At 35.1% G+C, this 20,000-nt stretch overlaps 1 protein-coding gene across 1 annotated transcript in view; it reads right to left on the bottom strand.

Annotated features, from left to right (window-relative positions):
* Positions 1 to 20,000, bottom strand: part of LOC137623690 (uncharacterized) — an 89,481-nt gene that overhangs the window by 57,309 nt on the left and 12,172 nt on the right. The window contains exon 3 of the mRNA XM_068354519.1: positions 16,941 to 17,027. Coding sequence (XP_068210620.1) covers positions 16,941 to 17,027 — 87 coding nt within the window. The remainder of the gene's footprint in view (positions 1 to 16,940; positions 17,028 to 20,000) is intronic.

Here is a 20,000-nt window from a genome sequence, read left to right as displayed (position 1 = left end):
ATTATTTATCGAAATATTTCTTTTGTAAATTTCCAGATGCTTAATTTTTTTTTTTTTTCACAAATGTTCGGATGTTTTTTTAATTATCGAAATTTCTATAGAGCTACCCTTTATATTGAACTGGAATCCGTTCGAAGCGTTGCAGACGAATTTAGCCACTATAGAAAAAACGAGTTCAGACCGACTGCGGCTTCTGCTTTCCTTCGATGGTCGTCTTCGAGAGCTCTTTGGAGAGCTTCATCTTCAACGCGACTGAAGAGTCAAAATTCTCAAGAACGCCACTCCTGAAAGGATTCAGGAAGAGGAGGGAAAAACACGTCCAATGAGAGGTCGAAAACAATTCCGCAACGATGACAATTGACGATCAGGAAGGAAACTGGAAGACTTGAGGAAGATTGAAAAGCGTCGAGAATCCAAGGAAGACTGAAACCCGAATGGAAAGGTGACGTTGTCTGGGGCGGATTTAGCAGATCTTGTGGTCTTCTGAAGACTCCGTGGAAGATTCTCTAAGTCTTCAGAGTCATCTATGAAATAATGAATTTCTGAATTTCGAAATATCTAAAATTCTTCACAAATATTTCGATTTTGTATTGAAATTCTTATTGTACTACCCTTTATATTCAACTGATTGATATGTTCAATGTAGCTCTAATGAATAAAATCCTAATTTTAGAAAATAGTCTTTACTTCTCCTTTGTTATCCTATTGTAAATGATTTTAGAAGCCGATTGTAGTAGACATAGGCTTAAAAAAGTTTTGTTATATCTGTCGATTTCGTGGTATTCAAAATAGAAATCATGAAAAATTAACAAAATAATTCTTTCGTCTGATCGCGAATCTAGCTCAGATATCTGTGTTTTGTTTTGAAGACTTTCTCAGATTCTCCGAAGACATACTGGGCTCCGTGATCCGTGTTTAGTTTTGAAGACTTCTCGGAGTCTCCCTGAGTGTCTCCAGATCAAGTTACCTTTTTTTTCAAAATAGGCCAAATAAGATGAAGGAAAGGTATTAACAGAAATGGAGAATTTTAACAAAATGTGTTGTTGTTATTGTGGAGTAGCTTTGAATACCAAAGTTATTAATGGATTTATAATTAGTAATCAGGACAATATTGGTTATTCGGGAATCAATTGTGTATGCCGTTATAGTTCCGCTATGGAACGAAACAGGGTCTCTTTGATTAAACAAAAGAGTGAAAACCCACGACCAGGAATTGGTAATGATCTGGTTGAGAAATTTGAAAAAAATGCAAAAAATGGCCGAGCAAGAAAGAAGTCCTTCACTTGAAAACAAAGGAAAAGTGAGAAAACTTGTTCTGCAATATGAAGAAAAGATTAAAGGCGATGCAAAACAGACAAGGAATAGCAAACTGGATTGTCTTGGAATCAGAAGGAATCCAATAAGGGAGGCCAAAGAAGTGGCCTTAGCTAGAATTGTACGAATTCAAGAAATTGAAAGGTCCAAAAATGAAAAAGAAATTATCTCCAGGATTAAACGACAGACTGACAAATCACATTTAAGAACCGTTAATGATATGGATAGGAAACTTGAAAAAAACTCGAAAAATGGGGGAGCAAGAATTAATTCCTTCACTTGAAAACAAAGGAAAAGTGAGGAAACTTGTTCTGGAATATGAAGGAAGGATTAAAGGCGATGCAAAACAGACAAGGAATAGCAAACTGGATTGTCTTGGAATCAAAAGGAATGCAAAGAGGGAGGCCAAACAAGTGGCCTTAGCTACAATTGTAGGAATTCAAAAAAGAAGTCCTTCACTAGAAAACAAAAGAAAGGTTAAAGTATCATGTTATGAAATATGAAGAAATTATTAGAAATGACGCAGAGCACAATAGAAATAGGGATAAAAAAGATGATCTTGAAGGAAAATCTCAGGACGAGAGAAAGCATCTTAGGAGGAAAGCAAAAGATGTAGCCTTCGTGAGAATCAGACAAATTGCACAGGATGAAATATCACAACAAAAAAAAGGACATAGTATATGCTCCTGTTCAACTAAGGGAAGAGGCTCTGAAAGATGAAAAAAAGAAGGTTAAACTTGAAGAAATAGAAGAAGGCATCGTAGAAAGGCATATCCAGTATTTTGAAAATATCATACGAGGAAATATTAGGGAAGAAGGCCATCTTTTTGAAAATATTATACGAGGAAACAAAAAGGAAGAAGGCGATCTTCGTGGACAATCTGCTGACTTGAGAAAAAATCTGAATAGGAAAGCTAAGGATATTGCTTTGGCAAGGATAACACAAATAATACACGAGGAATTATCAGAAGAACAAAATGAAAACCTCTGGAAAAGTGAGAAGATTGAAAAGGAACTTCAAGACTATCAAGAAGCAAATAGCTCAGGAACACAAGGAGATTCTGATAGTAATAGTGATGATTATGAAGAAATGATAAAGATAAAGGTAATGGGACGGAAACAAACAACTGATCTTAGGAGGAAAGCAAAAGATAGAGCCTTTTTAAAGAATAGACGAATTGCAATGGAGGAGGTCTTTCCAGAAAAGAGAGGCTTAGTATATGCTCTTGTTCAACTATGGGAAGAGGCTCTGAAAGATGAGAAAATAGAAAAGATAAAGAAGGTTATTCATGAAGTAATAGAAAAAGGTAATGTAAAGAGGTATATCCAGAATTTTGAAAATGTCATACAAGGAAACTTAAAAGAAGGCGATCTTCGTGGACAACCTCGGGACTTCAGAAACCATCTTAGGAAGACCACTAAAGATAAGGCCTTAGCCCAGATAAGAAAAGTAGTACAAGAGGAAATGGCGCCTGAGAAAACAGGCCTAGTTCATGATCTTACTGAACTATATGAAAACGCATTGAAAGGAGACAAAATGGAAAAGAAAAATTAATATTATAAGGCAATAAAAAGCCAAATATTAGAAAACCTTATTGATTATTTTGAAAATATGTTACAAGAAAACACAGAAAATGAAGGCCATCTTCTCGGGCAATCTCCAGACTTGAGAGAGAATCTTAAAAGGAAAAGTGAGAACATTGAAAAGGAACTTCAAGACTACCAAGAAGCAAATAGCTTAGGCACACAAGGAGATTCTGCTAGTAATAGTGATGATTATGAAGAAATTATAAAGGTAAAGGTAATGGGATGCAAACAAAAAGCTAAGATTAGAAATATCTTACAAGAGGTTATCAAAGAAGAGAACTTTGAAGAGTATAAAGGATTTTGTTCAATAGAAGAAATAAAAAAGCAAAATCTAAATGTATACAACTAAGAAACAATTCTGTTGGAGTAACCTAGAGGATGTGCACTGCAGAGGGAAAAAGATGAGCTTCTTCTAGTATGCAACGGTTCCATGATGGAGTGGTACAAGCCTTTGTCATGTGAACAAATAGTCGGATTTCTAGATCTATTCTTCCAGATGTCAACCTTATGGTTGCTCTGTTGGAATAATCAAGAAGACTGACCCTGCAGAGGGGAAAAGCTTAGCTTTTTCTAGTATGCAGTCATATCCTCAAAGGGTGCCTAAAGAAATTTTGTTGGATTCAAAAGTACATTTCATGAGTGAGGTATGATTGGAGAAGATGGCCAAGTATATAATAGATGTGAATGAGAGAATTCCTCCTAAGATTACGTAAAAAAAAATTAGAAAAAAAAATCTAAAAAAAACTACATGGGAATGAAAGAAGGATAAAATAAGCTGAGGGTCTTCTAATATGCTATGTTCCTTGATGAAGAGGTATAAACTCTTTGTCACGAGAACATAAGGGTTGGTACTAGCTCTGTAGATAAAAGAAGCTAAGGTTCTTCTTATATGCTATGTTCCTTGATGAAGAGGTATAAATTTTGTCATGTGAACATAAGGGTTGGTACTGGCTCTGTAAATAGAAGAAGTTAAGGTTCTTCTACTATGCTATGTTCCTTGATGAAGAGGCACAAACGCCTCAAGAAACATAGCATACTAGAAGAACCTCAGCTTCTTCTATCTACAGAGCCATGAAAAGGAGTTTGTACCTCTTCATCAAGGAACATAGCATACTAGAAGGTACTGGCTAAATAGATAGAAGAGGCTGAGGTTCTTTTAGTATTCTATGTTCCTTGATGAAGAGGTATAAACTCTTTGTCATGTGAACATAAGGATTGGTACTAGCTCTGTAGATAAAAGAAGCTGAGGTTCTTCTAGTATGCTATGTTCCTTGGTAAAGAGGTATAAATTTTTTGTCATTTAAGCATAAGTGTTGGATTGGCTCTGTAGATAAAAGAAGCTGAGGTTCTCCTAGTATGCTATGTTCCTTGATGACGAGGTATAAACTCTTTGTCATGTGAACATAAGGGTTGGTATTGGCCCTGTAGATAGAAGCTAAGGTTCTTCTAGTATGCTATGTTCCTTGATGAAGAGGTACAAACTAATCAAGAAACATGGCATAATAGAAGAACCTCAGCTTCTTCTATTTACAAAGCCAGTACGAACATTTACGTTTCACATGAGAAGGAGTTTGTACCTCTTCATCAAGGAACATAGTATACTAGAAGGTACTGGCTAAGTAGATAGAAGAGGCCGAGGTTCTTTTAGTATTCTATGTTCCTCGATGAAGAGATACAAACTCTTTCTAGTGTGAACATAAGGGTTGGTCATGGTTCTGTAGATAGAAGAAGTTGAGGTTCCTCTAGTATGTTATGTTCTTTGATGAACAGGTACAAACTAGAAGAACCTCAGTTTCTTCTATCTAAAGAGCCAGTTCCAACCCTTATGTTCACATGAGAAGAAATCTTCGTGGAGCAGAAGTATTGATTTAGGTTGATATAACTTTTTCGTGTTTTTATTTCTCACTTAATTAATGGAAAAGATAAATAATCAGGAGTCAAAAGACTTTTTATACCTTTGAAAAAATGATTAACTAAAAAAAACTCTTAGCTATAATAAGCAGCTCTTCTAGGAGGACATTCCAAAATCCAACCATTGTTCTCTAGTCTTGGGTAGTGCCATAGCCACTGTACCATAGTTTTGGATTGGAGTTCTCTTGCTTGAGTGTACATTCGGGCACACTACTCTATCTGTTTCTATAATTTCTTTCCTCACTGGGATATTTTCCCTGTTGGAGTCCTTGGGCTTTTAGCATCCTGTTTTCCCAACAAGGCTTGTAGCTTAGCTAATAATAATAATAATAATAATAATAATAATAATAATAATAATAATAATAATAATATACTTAGCTAGTAATAACAACAACAACAATAATAATAATAATAATAATAATAATAATAATAATAATAATCATCATCATCATCATTCTAATAAAAACAACAACAAAAACAACAACAATAATAATAATAATAATAATAATAATAATAATGATAATAATAACAATAATAATAATGACAACAATAAATAGGAAACTATTTTATTTTGAATTTAATAAATCAAAGCAATTTGTTTCGTAAAACACCACACAACTAATCTATTACATTACCAGTCATATAAGAACGCTGCTTCCCTTAAGTAACTTTCTGTCCACCTCAGGGGACTAAAGTAGCCCAAAGCTTCATTAAATTCACACACACACACACACACACACACATATATATATATATACATACATATATATATATATATATATATATATATATATATATATATAAACCCTGATTAAATTTTACATTTTCCCATTAGTAATGAGTAGACTGAGGTGGTATGGTCACGTCATGAGAAGAGATGAACAGCATATTGGGAGGAGTGTGATGGAAATGGAGGTACAGGGAACGAGAAGGAGAGGGAGACCAAAGCGTAGGTGGATGGACTGTATCAAAGGGATTAACCGGTGATGAAGTGTGGGACAGACTTAGATGGAGAACGCAGGCCACAAACATCGACCCCAAATAAAAGTGGGAAAAGATGCAGACAAAGAAGATTATTGTTTACTAGTGTAGACTTTGTAGATTTGAGAACAAAGCCCTCAGAAGAATATTGGGAGTTAAATGGCAGGACAGGATTAGAAATGAAAATATAAGAGATTACTGGAGTCCCATATGTGGATGAGATCATGGTGAGGGGTTGATGGAGATGGTTTGGGCATGCTCCTCTCACTCCCCAAGAGAGATTGGTTCACCAAACTTTCAAATGGGCTTCACATGGCAGTTCAGTCATAGCCCCCAAGGGTAGAAGACCCCACCTGTGTGGTCAGGGTCTTGCAAGATTCTCAGCCTAAAGAGAATGTTCTTGCTGTGGATCTTGTTTAGCCCCAAGCAACCCTTGCCCTTCCCTTACAGTGCAGTGCAGTGGGTGAAGCATATATCAATTCAGTCAATAACCAATCCCATCACGAGTCATAATTTCAGACAGAAGGTACCTACGTCCACATTTGGAGTCGGAATGTACAAAAGGTTGGGACTTGCCTAAATCCTCTCTATTACTTTCATTTAAGGTGTTATACCTGGGGGCTTCAAGCTCAGGAAGAGCCAAGTCTTCTGAACTGGGTTAGAAAAAAACCTAACCAGCCTTGTGGGTAAACAAGTCTTATCTATGATTAAATTATCAAACAACCTGAAATCTTATAAGAATTAATTATAAAACTAGGAAGTATACAGTAGATACAATCACGGAAGCGATTCATTTTGCGCCGCGGCATTTAGCGGGTCAGCTCTGAAGGGAGTTTTGTTTTTGGTAATTTCTGTTTGCCTAGTAAATTTAGAAAGACAAATTTTAGTAGTAAATGGTGATATCTTCTAACCATAATGTTACATACTCTAGTGTTGAAGTATCAGTGCTATTGTGGCTCCCTCTGATATTGTGCGGTAAAACTTAGAACTCCTGCAGGAGATGAGGCCATCATTCCTCCCTTATCACGCCATTCAGTGAGAGTGGCACCAATGATTCATTCAGCTATGATATCTACACCAAATGGTAAGATAAATCTTAGGTTTTGGCTCACTTAACTTAATCCAAGGTGAAGTTCTAACTTTTTTGCACATAAATTAGCAATTCAAAGTTCACTGTACATAACTTCTCACACCAAATTCATGAAAATGTAAAAGCGTGCATTGCAACTTTGAGCTGTCTATGTGGCGGTGATTATAACGTCATACTTTTGCATATCAAGCCAAGATGGAATGAACCATTAGGGACCAAAAAATGGCCAAAAATTTCAACTTCATGTTTGATCTCTAGTTCGTTTATTACATGATGAAAATAAAAAATATAAAATTGCAGAATATGAAAGGCTACATTATGACTGTTGACTGTTAGCAATCATACTGGTAAATCTTCATCAATTCTGGAAACAAGGAATTAAAGTGGGTGTCGTCACACTCATCACTCAGCACAGTGACAATCTCTAGGCGTCAATTCAAACCCTAAAAACCCTTACACAAATCCTGTCTACAACAAAGTCAAATGTGACACGTGATTTGGAAATTGATATGAAAGCTCGTAAGTTGTGTTCACCTGATAAGTAATTTGATTTTTATGCATCGCATGTGGAACCTGATTTTTTTTCATTTTTTTTTTTTTTAGTTGCTACTATTGTACTGCCAATTCTGCAGAAGAAGTTTCCCGTTTTGCTTGCAAGTATGTGTATGTGTTTCCTTTAGCGTTTCAAGCACACACTCTGCTTTTGACTATCTCATTCACAGTTGTTAAAGATGAAAGGAGCTTCAGCAAATTGTCAATGATTGCAAACTTTCACATATCTTTCATAGACGATGACAGACTTAATTCACTGACGTTACTTGCATGTGAGAAATAGCTCAATGATAACATAAGTCTTGGTCGTCTGATTACAAAATACTTATAATTGAAACTTAGGAGAATTAAGTGAAGTATTACAACGGCTAAGTGTTTAGTAGAGTGCATGAAAATGAAAAGCAAAATATGTACACGCACAATGGAATCATTTCTGAAAAACTTCGGTGAAATGTATCGAGACTTAAATGTTCGACCAGAAGAATGAATTTCTATCATTGTAATGCGCTGTAAAATCAAATAATAAAAACGTAAATACTATGAAAGACCAAGTTAAACATGGTTTGGAATATCCTGTGGAGAGCTTTTTGTGTGTATTAGAATTATACACATTGAGCGAAGTCACAATTACGTCATTTTGAGCGAGGCCTATTGTGAGCTATGTCAGTATGAGCAAACATGTACCTGATAAATTTACCACAATTTTAACTGAATTTAACCGTTATTGATGTGACATTCATACTCCCATTTATTAAAACAAGTTCGAATTGACTTCTACAGGTTGATGGCTCAAATGAACATGATGGGAATAGTTCCGGTTCACCGGGTATCTGTGTGCATTGATTCCAGTTATTATTATTATTATTATTATTATTATTATTATTATTATTATTATTATTATTATTATTATCACTAACTAAGCTACAACCCTAGTTGGAAAAGCAAGATGATATAAGTCCAAGGGCTCCAACAGGGAAAAATAGCCCAGTGAGTAAAGGAAAAAAGGAAATAAATAAACGACATAAGTAATGAACAATTAAAATACAATTTTTAATAAATCCTTAACAACATTAAAACAGGTATTTCATATATAAACTATAAAAGGACTTATGTTAATGAATTCCTTCATCACTTCAGCAACGCCAGAGAATATATTGTAAATTGCTTGGTTAATTAAGCCTTAAAGACAGCAATAGCTGTTCTGTTACTCGTATATTCCTGTTCTATTACTTCCATTCCTTTCGACACCAAACATGATGAATTTTCATCAACTTTGAAAATACTGCTCTCGTAACTTAATCAATAATCACAATCAAACTACACCGTTGTGTTCTCCTGTCTCTTCCCTTTTATTCGACACCAAAAACGACTGATTTCTGTTAACATTTAAAATCAGTTTTTTATTGAATTATTTATTTACTAATCGATAAAGATCAGAATCAGTTAATAGATAGCACCATTTTAATCTCCTGTCCCTCCTGTTTTGACACCAAACACGGTCATTTTTTGGGAACTTCGAGAGTCGATTGTTTTTTTTTAATTAATTATTAATAAAATAACTAAAACAAGGCTCAGAGCCTCGATGCGGGTATCCTTCTAGATACACATACCAAGTTTCAGATCGACTAAGTATCTAAGAAGTAGGCTTTTTTAAATGAGTACTTCGAAAATGAATAATTACTTAATAAATTAATAATTAATGTTCTGACATAACTTTCTATTCAGTGATCAATAAGTACTCTCTTCTAGAAACTATTGTGCAAACAGCAATTCATGCTGATCCAACGCTGATTAAGTTACCGAAATTTTATTGTCTGTCACATTTTGATTAATTACTGATTAGTGACAGATTTTTTTTTTGAGTAAACTCCCAAAGGATCGATGATACTGACCCATAGAGTACATACCAAGTTTCATGATTGATCGGGTCACGAATAACAGAGATGAGAGACTTTCGACCCAACCATCAAGGTCAAGGGATGGCAGTTCCAGAGCTCCGTTATTCAGCTTTTTCTGGATCTTTGGATGTATTGCTGGAGCTCTTAATTAATATGACCCTTATGAATATGTAGGAAAGTCTAGTCATCAGTGAACATACGTTATGAGTAGTAGGTTGGTCAGGGCACCAACCACCCGTTGAGATACTACCAATAGGGAGTTATTGGGTCCTTTGACTGGCCAGACAGTGCTACATTGGATCCCTCTCTCAGCTTACGGCTCATTTTTCCTTTGCTTACACATACACCGCATTGTCTGGCCTATTCTATACACATTCTCCTCTGTCCCCATACACCTGAGAACAGTGAGATTACCAAACAATTCTTCTTTGCTCAAGGGGTTAACTCCTGCATTGCAGTTGTTCAGTGGCTACTTTCCTCTCGGTAAGGGTAGAAGAGAGTCTTTAGCCATGGTAAACAACTCTTCTAGGAGAAGAATGCTTCAAAATCAAACCATTGTTCTCTAGTCTTTGGTAGTGCCATAGCATCTGTGCCATGGTTTTCCACTGTATTGGGTTAGAGTTCTCTTGCTAGAGAGTGCACTTGGGCACACTATTCTGTCTGTTTCCTTGTCGTATTGTTTTGAAAACACAATCTACTCACGAGTACTTAACATTGAGCCGATTATAGTTCCAGAATTGACCGTATATACGTAATTGACCCGTATAGCAAGCGTCAGAATATTCTGATATCTATGATAGATCATATCATGGTATTAACCCACTTTTTCGACAATTTAGAATGGGGATTGGGTACTGGAAACTAAATACTTCATTATTACTGTATGAAGATGATTTTAATGAGAACTTCAAGAGGTTGTGGGATTATTTGAAAAGGGAATAAATACAAAATCTCCCAATCTCGTAAGTACTGGGAAATCTTTGCAACGCCGAAATGAACAAAAAAATCGTTAGAATAAGCTAGCCAGGAGAAATATGGCACTTTAAACTTTTTAAATAGCAATTTAGAATTGTTAGCCATCCAGGGATCGATCAGTAATATTGATTTTGAACAAAGAAATGTTATTAAAGACTGAATTAAATCTATAAGATATTAGATAAGCGAAGGCTTAGATATCAAGCTAAAACAGAACAAAGGTTATGTGTGGTTCGACTGTCTGTTTATTCCTTAGGGAAAGGGAAATCCAGAGGAAAAATATAAGAGATTGCTGCAACTCTGCGTAACAGTCACTGATGCCATGGCTTATCGTTTAAAGAATTATGAAACTCTATTGTCAAAGGTAGATAAAGACTCGAGGTTACAAGACCATTTTCTTATGTCTATTGACAGCACCATAAACGAGGAAGACAACGAAGCTTTTATGTACTATTGTAACTGCAAAAGAGGCTTTAAACGCTTTGAAACCTGTGAACAAAGGTAGAACACCGGGAGATGATGCCCTTCCGCGTTATAATTTTACTTAAAATCATGGAATATCGTCAAGCCAGAGTTTACGGAAGTGATAAAGACTGCTTTAGACGTAAACTTTCAATTAGGACAGAGTCAAATGAAATGTATTAGAAAACTTTTTTTTACCAAGGTCGGGGCATGATCTATTTGAAAAACTGGAGGTCTATTACATCGCCAAATACTGATTGTACTGTAACTGTATTTCAAGAATACTGGCAAGGATAATGGTATTTTTTTTTTCTTTTTTTTACATAAAGTTGTATCTGAGAAGCAATTTTGTTCGGTGAAAGGATGATCAATAATAAACTGTAATTCACTAATCAGAGATATCATATATTATGTCAATGTGGACTAAAGCAAGGCCTTTGACAGGGTAAATCTAGATTTTTATGTTTAAGACTATATCACGAATGATGGAAGCCAAAACGCAGTTTGTATAAATTGAATCGTTAGCGACTATTTTCCTGTTGAACGATCGAAACGCTAGAGTGTCGTATGACAATGATGGCTTATGTCTTGTTCCAGAAATCACTGTATAGAATTATGAAACAAAATTAAAGTATTCGACTCGCAGAACTCAAAAATGCATATACGTGTTCTGTCGTATGGTTTGTGGATGACAGTTCCGTGTTTGTTAGATCAACTGAGAGCATACAGGATGGGTTTCATACCGTAGAACAATTTAAGCAAATGAGAGCTAAATCGTGATAAAACTCATGTTAGGGGACTAGGAAACTAGAAGCATCGAATTGAAAGGCCAGTTAAATGGTTGCAACATAAGAACAAATGTAGTGTTTTAGGGTTTATTTTATGCAATGTTTATGAAGAAATGGTTAAGGGAAGCTACCATGACATAATTAGAAAAATTTAGGTAAAAGTAAACATGCTTTCAAATTGGATTTTGTCTCTTTATACAAAACCCATCATTATTGATTCCTTAATCTTAAGTGAAATGTGGTAGCCTACATGTGTCACGTGTTTCCATTGGTGAAGAATACAGAAAAAAACAGTAGAACAAGAGATATTTCCGTCCCTGTGATGTGGAACTTATCAGCCAATTAAGAGAGAATCCACTTATCTTCAAAAGCAATAGCAGGCATAGATATACTCAATGTGTATTTAAGGGTAGCAACCATGAAAGTCAGTTAGCCTTTTATTTTACAAGTATCAGAATAAGTCATATGTTTCCCTTAGACGGTTTGCATGATGCATCTTGCACAGCTACTCCTTCCTGCAATAATATATTGTTGATACCCAAAAGAAATTGATGAAAATGCCGAACTTTCCGCACGTTAAAAGCAAAATCATTTATTTGTCTTTAATACCAGAACATATGACTATTGTATTGGAGAGATATCCGCTCTTAACTGGACTACTTTATAAAATAATCTATTGTGTAAATATGTTAAATCGTACCAGAGAAGTTTGATGTACATATATTTATATGAATGATCAGCCACAAAAGAAAGGCTTAGAGTACTGAATATAAGAGATGATCATTTCTGTGATAAGTTTATGGAAGTAGGAAATCCTTTACATGTTTATTTTTGTATGTATGTTAAACCCATCTGGGAGTGGTTTCAAAACTTAATTTTAAAAGTATGTAAAATAAAAGCAGAACCTATAAAAAGTTTGATGATATATTTCACAGGTAAAACCAAGAAACAGGTAAATACATCAAATGTTTTTTTTTGTCATTGAACATATAAATCGTGTATGATATAGCAAGGATGACAATGTCTTTGCTTCAGAAAGACATAAAATATAATCCACCAAGTGGGTCTTATTCAAATCATACGATGTAGCGAAACATTTTACCAGCCAATATGTTGAAAATATTCAACAACCTTACTGTGCCATTAAAGGAAAAGGAGAAAATTAGTGTTCTTTGTAGGTTTAAAGCAATTGAAATAAATGAAAAATTAAGGCTTGATTTTGTTGTAGTCTTCCTGTAAACAGTCATTATTATTATTATTATTATTATTATTACTATCCAAGCTACAACCCTAGTTGGAAAAGCAAGATGCTATAAGCCCAAGGGCCCCAATAGGGAAAAATAGCCCAGTGAGGAAAGGAAATAAGGAAATAAATAAATGAAGAGAACAAATTAACAATAAATCATTCTAAAAAAGGCAACAACGTCAAAACAGATATGTCATATATAAACTATTAACAACATCAAAAACAAATATGTCATATATAAACTATAAAAAGACTCATGTCCGCCTGGTCAACAAAAAAGCATTTGCTCCAATATAATGTGATGTATAAAACAAACGCTATACAATATAAGTATAAAAAGTAATGTAAAACATCTATTGTAAAAGTATCATATTTATGTATATAGATACTTGCGGCATATGCTATGTAAATTTATCTTATTAGAAAACTAACGGAGAAGTTAGGAAAAAGTTGAAGTATTCACACCAAGAACTAAAAAACGCGAACAACCTGAGTAGCGACTTGACAGGCCTTCAGCCTATAAATATATTGAAAGTGTGATTTGCCAGAGCTGATTGCTGAGCCATGCATTGTTCAGACATATAATAGAATGAAAGGTTTCATTATTCAGAAATCTATGTATTGAAAATGTTTATTTTGAGATGCCATACATCGCGTATCCTGTTCAGAACATTAGGGTGTAATCGTATATTGAGCGCTAATTATCATATTAGAATTGGGGATCGTAAGATAAGAACTTTAAGATTAACAAACCCGTTCATTATACTTAAAGGTTGAAATAAAGACACATGAGATTTTTTGCAAGTCACTGTATTACAAGTTTGACTGTTCGTTTTAAGTATATTGGTATATCAATGTTTCATCATTTAACTGCAGGTGTTTAAAGTTTGCAGGAACAGACTAATTAAAGTGATAATAAAAATTTAAGTTTTCACCCGTGTTATTGTTTCTTCTTGTTTCAACTAATTTAGACTTAGTTGACACCAGTTCGGTTTTGCTGATGTAACCTTGCCTCATTCACCCTCCCCCTCCCCCTTCAATATAGTTCTCTAGCTATAGCACTGTGTACAGTCAAATACAAATGTCCCGTCATCTCCGGTCTCCCATTGTCACCCTCAATATCTATAAATTCCCGAATTTCAGGTGTAGAAGAGTTTGGTTGTTAGGGGAGGGTAGACTGGCGGGGGGGGGGGGGGGTCGACGGTGGCCTGGGGTAGTATATACTTGTTAGAGCTATAAGAGGTGTGCTCGTAGGGGAAGCACGAACAATTATATATGAATGATAATTCAATATAACTTCATACGTTCCTAATTCCATCATTATAATGATTCTAACTTATAATTAAATTGTATATTTGTTGTGTTATTTGCTATACTGTAACGGGATGTTGCAAGGAGCCCCGCACCTTTAAATCACTAACAGACAAAATTCCCACAACACAAACTTTCCCCTTACTTTTACATCAACTGGACTACCGAATAGAGGGAACAGTCAAACGAAACATAACCTTAAAACTATTTCTTACGAACAACCACAAAAAAAAATCACTAATCATATACTTAACACTAAAACGGACAAAATTAACCATAACAGACCTCGATATATATATATATATATATATATATATATATATATATATATATATATATATATATATATATACATATATATATACACATATACACACACACACACACACACACATATATATATATATATATATATATATATATATATATATATATATATATAACGGTGAGTATAGGTACAAAGAACTCAGCAATAATAAGAAAAACAATGCCTTTTCACGAAACTCAACACCTATAGTTCCCACACATTAAACACTTAAGACTAAAATAAATCACTTAACACTAAAACGCCAACCATGTTCCATAACCAAGCAAAACATAATCAACTTACCACTAAAACATAAGCGAAAACTCTTAAATATTTAATATATATGTTTGAGTGTGGTCACCGTCGTCCTCACACGGGCAACAGTCCTTTTAGCCCATGCCACAACTTCGTGGCAAACAGTATTCGCCTAGAGCCAATTCGACTGTGCAATCACCAAAACTCCTTATATTATCAGAATAGCCTATCTCCATGCCCAGGCCTAACCAGTGTCGTCATCATCATCATCCGGAACTTATATCATGCCTGGCTATCAACAGTTAAAAGCATTCTCCAAGAGCAATCTATATCCAAATAATTAAAGTACGAACAAGGTTATCAGCAATCTATCTATAAATATGCGGAAGCCAACCAATAGTCCAGAGACAAACAAAAACTCCAAATGAGGAATTACGGCCTGCAATAAAAAAAAATCACGAACACTCCTAGCTAACTAAACTATCGCACAATAATCAAAGATAAATAATAAACTTTCTATCATTCACAATCGCGCCTAGCACAGATAAATAAAAACACTGTACTTACTCCTATAAAAAATCACTTCCAAGCTAGTCGATGAATAAAAGAGTAAGAGATAACCCAGCATTCGAGACACAATTGACTCCTGATGCAGTCAAAGAGAAAAAGCATTCGCCCAAGGCATTCACTACCGCCTTAACCTGGCTATAAAAAAGTAAACAAACCTCGATTATACCAACAGTCTTTCCCACTACAAACAATTATTACACTAACTACCTCTCGGTCGGTGGCTCTCTCTCTCTCTCTCTCTCTCTCTCTCTCTCTCTCTCTCTCTCTCTCTCTCTCTTTTGTTTCTCTGGATTTGGCAAAAGCAAAGCAAATAAGAAAAACAGAAAATTTATCCTCAACATTACCCTTTTCTTGAACAACTTGATGACAAAAATTATCGATATTTAGTTTGACAATGTATTGTTGTGTCCCGACTGAAAAATCTCTCTTAAACACAAGCTAGGAGTCCTCTCTCTCTCTCTCTCTCTCTCTCTCTCTCTCTCTCTCTCTCTCTCTCTCTCTCTCTCTCTCTCTCAAGGCGTAAAGTGTGGGGTATTACAGAGTAGGTTTTAGAACTGTTTACGGGGTAGGAGACATTTTGTTTGAAAGTAATTTAATATCAATTTATCGATGTCCTAATATTTTCGGCAATGATTCCAAATTATGATTACGTTGTATGGACCCATTTGTTGAAAAGTTATTGGCTAAAATAATGAATTTTGGAATAGTTTGTAAATTTTGTTCAGACTGAAAAACCTTACTCATGCAAAATTCACGAGTCCAGTAACGATTTATTTCTTAAGATACCATATCAACAATTGGTATGCAACAATTCAGCATATATAATCAAGTATTTCAGGGAAGAACTGTGTTTGTGTGGCCAATCGATCATCAGAGAGCAATAACAAATCATCTCCATGTAAGTTTATGACAAGTCCACGGCACATATTCCTGTCGAATTTAAGAATATGTTCCTAGACTTGATATCAACCCATCTCCACCGTGATATCTTACTAGTGAGTTTGCAACGCGTGGTTATTCATGACGAGTGTTAATGGTATAGGGGAAGTAGGGGAAGGAAGAGAAGGCAATGGATTGATGAGCTAAGAAAATTTGCGAGTATAGACTGGCATAGAAAGATCTTAAACAAACGCAAGTGGAAGGACATGTCTTGCAGTGGATTAGCAAAGGCTGATGCCTTTGTTGCTCCTGCTGATTTTATATATATATATATATATATATATATATATATATATATATATATATATATATATATATATATATATATACACATGCATATACACACATATATATACACATATATATACAGTATATATATATATATATATATATATATATATATATATATATATGTGTGTGTGTGTGTATATATATACACACACATATATATACACACACATATATATATATATGCATATATATATACATATATATATATGTACATATACATATATACATATATATATATATATATATATATATATATATATATATACATATGCATATACATATATATATATATATATATATGTATATATATATATATATATATATATATGTATGTATATGTACATACATATATGCATATATATACACACACATACATACATATATATATATATATATATATATATATATATATATATATATATACATTTGATTACTTAGTGTGTGCGTATAGAATTTTTCTTACCGTAGTGACGCAGGACCTTCCCACGCAGACAAATCCCAGAAGAGAAAATTCCATCTTTTTCGACAATGATTCCACCATTCTTGAGATCTGTGGGATAGGATGAAATATCTAATTAAATTTTGCTCTCTCTCTCTCTCTCTCTCTCTCTCTCTCTCTCTCTCTCTCTCTCTCTCTCTCTCTCTCTCTCTCTCTCTCTCTCTCAGTAGCTTGTATGTACTTGTAGATGAATGAATTATTGTATATAAATATAAATTCACATACATGAAAATAGTGGTGTATTCGCATGAGATTCGTCTTGAGTATATTATAAGATTGTTTTGGGTGGTATTATAAATGGGACATTTTTACAGTTCGTTATACAATTCAACAATGCATTATAAGAATGATAAAAAGAATGAATGTGAATAACGTTAACAATAGAATCTCATCAAAGCATTAGCAATCAAATGAAGTTTAAATTGGATTTTCATTTATATGCATGTACATATAAATTGACATACATACGTATGTCCAAGTGGATATATATTCCCAAGATAGAATTCGGTATTAAATGCCATTCGTGGGTAATATTTACATTAATTAAAATCACGTGTGCTTGTGATATATGTTCATACATACGTATGTACATATACACACACATGATTCTCTAGATAAGTGGAATATTCCACTGTGGTTTAAAGGTTTAAAGACCGCTCATGAATGGCAGCGGTAAGAGATAGTGACATTGCCCTATCAAGCAGGACATTGCCTTAGAGACTGACCATATATCCATATGATCAGCGCCCAGGCCCCCTCTCCACCCAAGCTACGACCAAGGAAGACCAGACAATGGCTGCTGATGACTCAGCAGATAGACCTATAGGCTCCCCCAAAACCCCCATCCTTAGCTCACAAGGATGGTGAGGTTGCAACGACCAAAGAAACTATCGAGTTTGAGCGGGACTCGAACCCCAGTCTGGCGTTCACCAGTCAGGGACGTTATCACATCGGCCATCACAATCATATAAATAGACATACATACATACTGTACGGCAATTTGTTCAGTATACTTTCCTCTTGGTATGGGTAGAAGAGACTCTTTAGCTATGGTAAGCAGCTCTTCTAGGAGAAGGACACTCCAAAATTAAACCATTGTTCTCTAGTCTTAGGTAGTGCCATAGCCTCTGTACCATGGTCTTCCACTGTCTTGGGTTGGAGTTCTCTTGCTTGAGGGTACACTCGGGCTTACTATTCTATCTTATTATTATTTTTTTTTCTTCCTCTTGTTTTTTTGAAATGGTGTGTTGGGCAGGCTTAATAGAAGGGCCATGGATGCCTGGTGGTTTATCAAGAGGTTGTCTTTTCCTTTTTCTGATTCTTTTTCTTCTCAAAACCATCCTTACTGTCCTCCCTTCAGTTGAAGTGGCTATCCTGGAGGGTATTTAGCCTTGCATGGTGTATCGGCTCCTCCATGTTGACCAGTTTTTCCGACTTTTTACTAGTCTATGGGTATCATCAATCACTTTATTTATAATTCTGGACATATTGTTTTTGTTATAATTCTTGTTAATCTAGTTTTTAAGTATGATGTCTCTTTTTTTATTTCTATTAATTCTTATGCTGTCTGGAGACATTGAGCGAAATCCGGGACCAGTACGTCTCCTAGATTTCGTCAATGTCGTCTTCTGTTTTGCAATATTCGTGGTCTTCATGCAAATATCCAAGACCTTATAGTTGCGTCCAGACAGTATGATATTCTTTTGTGCTCAGAAACTTTGGTTTCTAATATGAGGCACTCATCTGAGCTTCTTATAACTGGTTTTAAGAAGCCAATAATGTTGAAACGTGATGCCATCCCTAGGGCCAGGGGAATAGCGGTGTATATTAGGACCGAGTACCCTGCTTCTCATAAGTCCTGCTATCAATGTGGATGTCATGAGATTCAGGTAATAAAAGTTTGTGGCAGGCATAACAACTTTTATTTGTGTTCGATCTACCAGAATCCAGACATGGATGATTCTATCTTCGATTGTCTTCTTACCATTATGGCTAAGATACAAGAAGATGATAGAAAGGCTTCTTTTGTCTTTGTTGGTGATTTTAATGCTCACCATAGGGAGTGGTTAAGTTCTATCTGTCCTACCGATCGCCATGGCTTAAGAGCTTTAGACTTTGCCTCTGAATCAGGCTGCAAACAAATCATAAATGAAGCTACTCACAGGTCTGGTAATTGCTTGGACCTCGTATACACTGACTCCCCTGGCGTTAAACTAGTAAGGTTGGTTCTCCAGTCGGGACATCTGATCATGCCTTAATTTCATTAATAGTGAAGACTGAGCAGCCTGTCCCTTATATATCATATTCTCGTAAAATTTATATAGTAGTTTAGATCCTGTTGTCCCTTTGAATGAGAATCTAGTCAACATAATTGATAGGCGTATCCCTTCTCGTGTGCTAAGGTACCATGTGAACGACAAACCGTGGTTCAATGATGATTGTATGTAGACGTGCTTATTTGGAGAAGCAGGAGGCCTATCATCTTTGGAAGGGTAACAGATCAGATTTGACCTGGAACAACTATACTCAGCTTCGAGCTTTTGCTCAGAGAGTTTATGCCTCAACTGAAAAGGAGTACAATATGACCATAAAAGAAACCCTTTCTGGTACAACTCAGGAACATAAATGGTGGTCTACCCTTAAATCTGCACTCTTTGGTGTAGATGCAACAGTTCCTCCTTTACTTAAACCAGATGGCTCAGTCACTCACTGTCCAAAGGAAAAGGCAACCCTTTTGGCTGATGTTTTTGACAGTAAACAGAGTAATGAAAAACTTGAACTTCCTCATTCCTGTTTTCCTGAGGCTAAACTAACTAGTTAAGCTTTTCGATCTCGTGAGATTAAAGCTCTGTTGATGGACCTTGATGCTTATGGAGGTGTAGACCCAAATGGCATTTTTCCTTTGTTTTTTATAAAGACAGCAGATTTATTAGCTCTAAAGTTATCTGTTATTTTGTGCAAGTTAGCAATAAGAGGAGCTTTTAGCACTTGTTGGATAACTGGTAATGTTACTCCTCTATGTAA

Source organism: Palaemon carinicauda, chromosome 30 (genome assembly GCF_036898095.1).
Source record: "Palaemon carinicauda isolate YSFRI2023 chromosome 30, ASM3689809v2, whole genome shotgun sequence".
Taxonomy (NCBI): domain Eukaryota; kingdom Metazoa; phylum Arthropoda; class Malacostraca; order Decapoda; family Palaemonidae; genus Palaemon; species Palaemon carinicauda.
This window is presented reverse-complemented; position numbering and strand designations above follow the sequence as displayed.